Source organism: Odocoileus virginianus, chromosome 3, assembly GCF_023699985.2.
Source record: "Odocoileus virginianus isolate 20LAN1187 ecotype Illinois chromosome 3, Ovbor_1.2, whole genome shotgun sequence".
Lineage (NCBI taxonomy): Eukaryota > Metazoa > Chordata > Mammalia > Artiodactyla > Cervidae > Odocoileus > Odocoileus virginianus.
The window spans coordinates 76,886,950-76,888,759 of NC_069676.1; the positions used below are offsets into that span (position 1 = coordinate 76,886,950).

Consider the following 1,810-nt stretch of genomic DNA (forward strand, 5'->3'; position numbering starts at 1 on the left):
ATCATCTACATCTGTTTTTTTATCTCATTTTTTATTCTAAAATGGAAGGGCAGTTAAAAACTGGTGTGCTATTTTTTAAATAGTAAAATGGTTTAAAATATAGGTACTTCTTTATGCCATTTTGATGGTTTGATGAGGTCATCTTCCAAGTACTTGAAAAGTTGTATTTAAATAGAATGTGGGGGACTTTTCTGGTGGTCCAGTGGTTAAGAATACACCTTCCGGGGCGGGGCCGGGCCGGCGCTCGCAGCTGTCAGCAACTCCTGGAGCCGGCCGGCTGCCTAGGTGTGCCCACCCCCCTACCCGGACCCCACCGGAGACACCAGCATGGTGCGCGCCAGCACCGTGGGGGCACATCTCCCCGCGTCCAGCTTGGACATCTTCGGGGACCTGAGGAAGATGAACAAGCGCCAGCTCTACTACCAGGTCTTAAACTTCGCCATGATTGTGTCCTCTGCGCTCATGATCTGGAAAGGCCTGATTGTCCTCACTGGCAGTGAGAGCCCCATCGTGGTGGTGCTGTGCGGCAGCATGGAGCCAGCCTTTCACAGGGGCGACCTTCTGTTCCTAACGAATTTCCGGGAAGACCCCATTAGAGCTCGAGAAATCATTGTTTTTAAAGTCGAAGGACGAGACATCCCAATAGTTCACAGAGTAATCAAAGTTCACGAAAAAGACAATGGAGACATCAAATTTCTGACTAAAGGAGATAATAATGAAGTTGATGATAGAGGCTTGTACAAAGAAGGCCAGAACTGGCTGGAGAAGAAGGACGTGGTGGGGCTCGCCCGAGGGTTTTTACCATATGTCGGTATGGTCACCATAATAATGAATGACTACCCAAAATTTAAGTATGCTCTTTTGGCTGTATTGGGTGCATATGTGTTATTGAAATGTGAATCCTGAAGTACAAAGCAGTTCCTGGGACCAGATTGAAAGAAATTTTGTTGAAGAGAAAAGTTAGTATATTTGAAATGTTCCACTTTCTGCATAAAAGGAAACAATGTGGAGATGTTCTGTCTTGTTCGAATAAACGATTCATCAGTTAAGAAAAAAAAAAGAATATACCTTCCAATGCAAGGGATAAAGGTTCAATCCCTGGTTTGGGAACTAAGATCACACAAGCCATGGGGCGATTAAACCTACACCACAACTATTGAGCCTGAGCTCCAGAGCCCTCAAGTCACGACTCCTGAGACTGAATGCCACAAGAGAGAAGCTTGTGTGCCAACAAAGCCCAGCAAAGATCCAGAGCAGCCAAAAAAGAACTTTTTTTAATTCTTAAAAAAAAGAATGTGGAAATTACCTGGTGGGAGTATAAAATGCAGATTCCAAGAAGAAATAAACACATACACACACACACACAATGCGGATGCCAAGGTCCACCTCAGTAGTCTGAAGATACAAAATTTAAGTCAGTTCCTAAAGGAATTGTGAAAAAGTATCGAGAGTTAGTTCCAAGACAGTGGTTTGAGAAACACTGAAGGAAGAAGATTTCCTTGAGCATTGTTGCTAGCCTATACAGTGTCTGAGTGATGGAATCAAGTTCTTGATTTCCATCTGCCAGAAATTAAATATACAAACCTGGAGGTGAACAGCACTCAGAACCATGTAGTGCACAGCCTGCACACATGTACACGGCCTTGTTTTCTTTCAAGCCTTCAGTTTAAAGCCTGCGTGTCCTTTGTGCACAGGAAGCATCAGAGAGCAAGTCTCTGTCCCTGGCAGGAGGCCCAGGCAAGAGGCTTCTTACTCCCTTTTCACCCTTGTTATCATAACTGATTTCTAGCCAAATCATGGACATGAGGAG

General features: G+C 44.5%; 1 protein-coding gene across 1 annotated transcript; it reads left to right on the top strand.

Moving 5' to 3' along the window:
- The first annotated feature begins 308 nt into the window (after window positions 1–308).
- On the top strand, window positions 309–1,022 carry LOC110133853 (signal peptidase complex catalytic subunit SEC11C). Its single transcript, XM_020888086.2, has one exon. It carries the CDS (start codon window positions 328–330, stop codon window positions 904–906), a length of 579 nt encoding a protein of 192 aa, XP_020743745.2. The 5' UTR covers window positions 309–327; the 3' UTR covers window positions 907–1,022.
- The last annotated feature ends 788 nt before the right edge of the window (window positions 1,023–1,810 follow it).

Coding starts and splice junctions, on each gene's coding strand:
- LOC110133853 (XM_020888086.2), top strand. CDS start 328: ATGGTGCGCGCCAGCACCGTGGGGGCACATCTCCCCGCGTCCAGCTTG.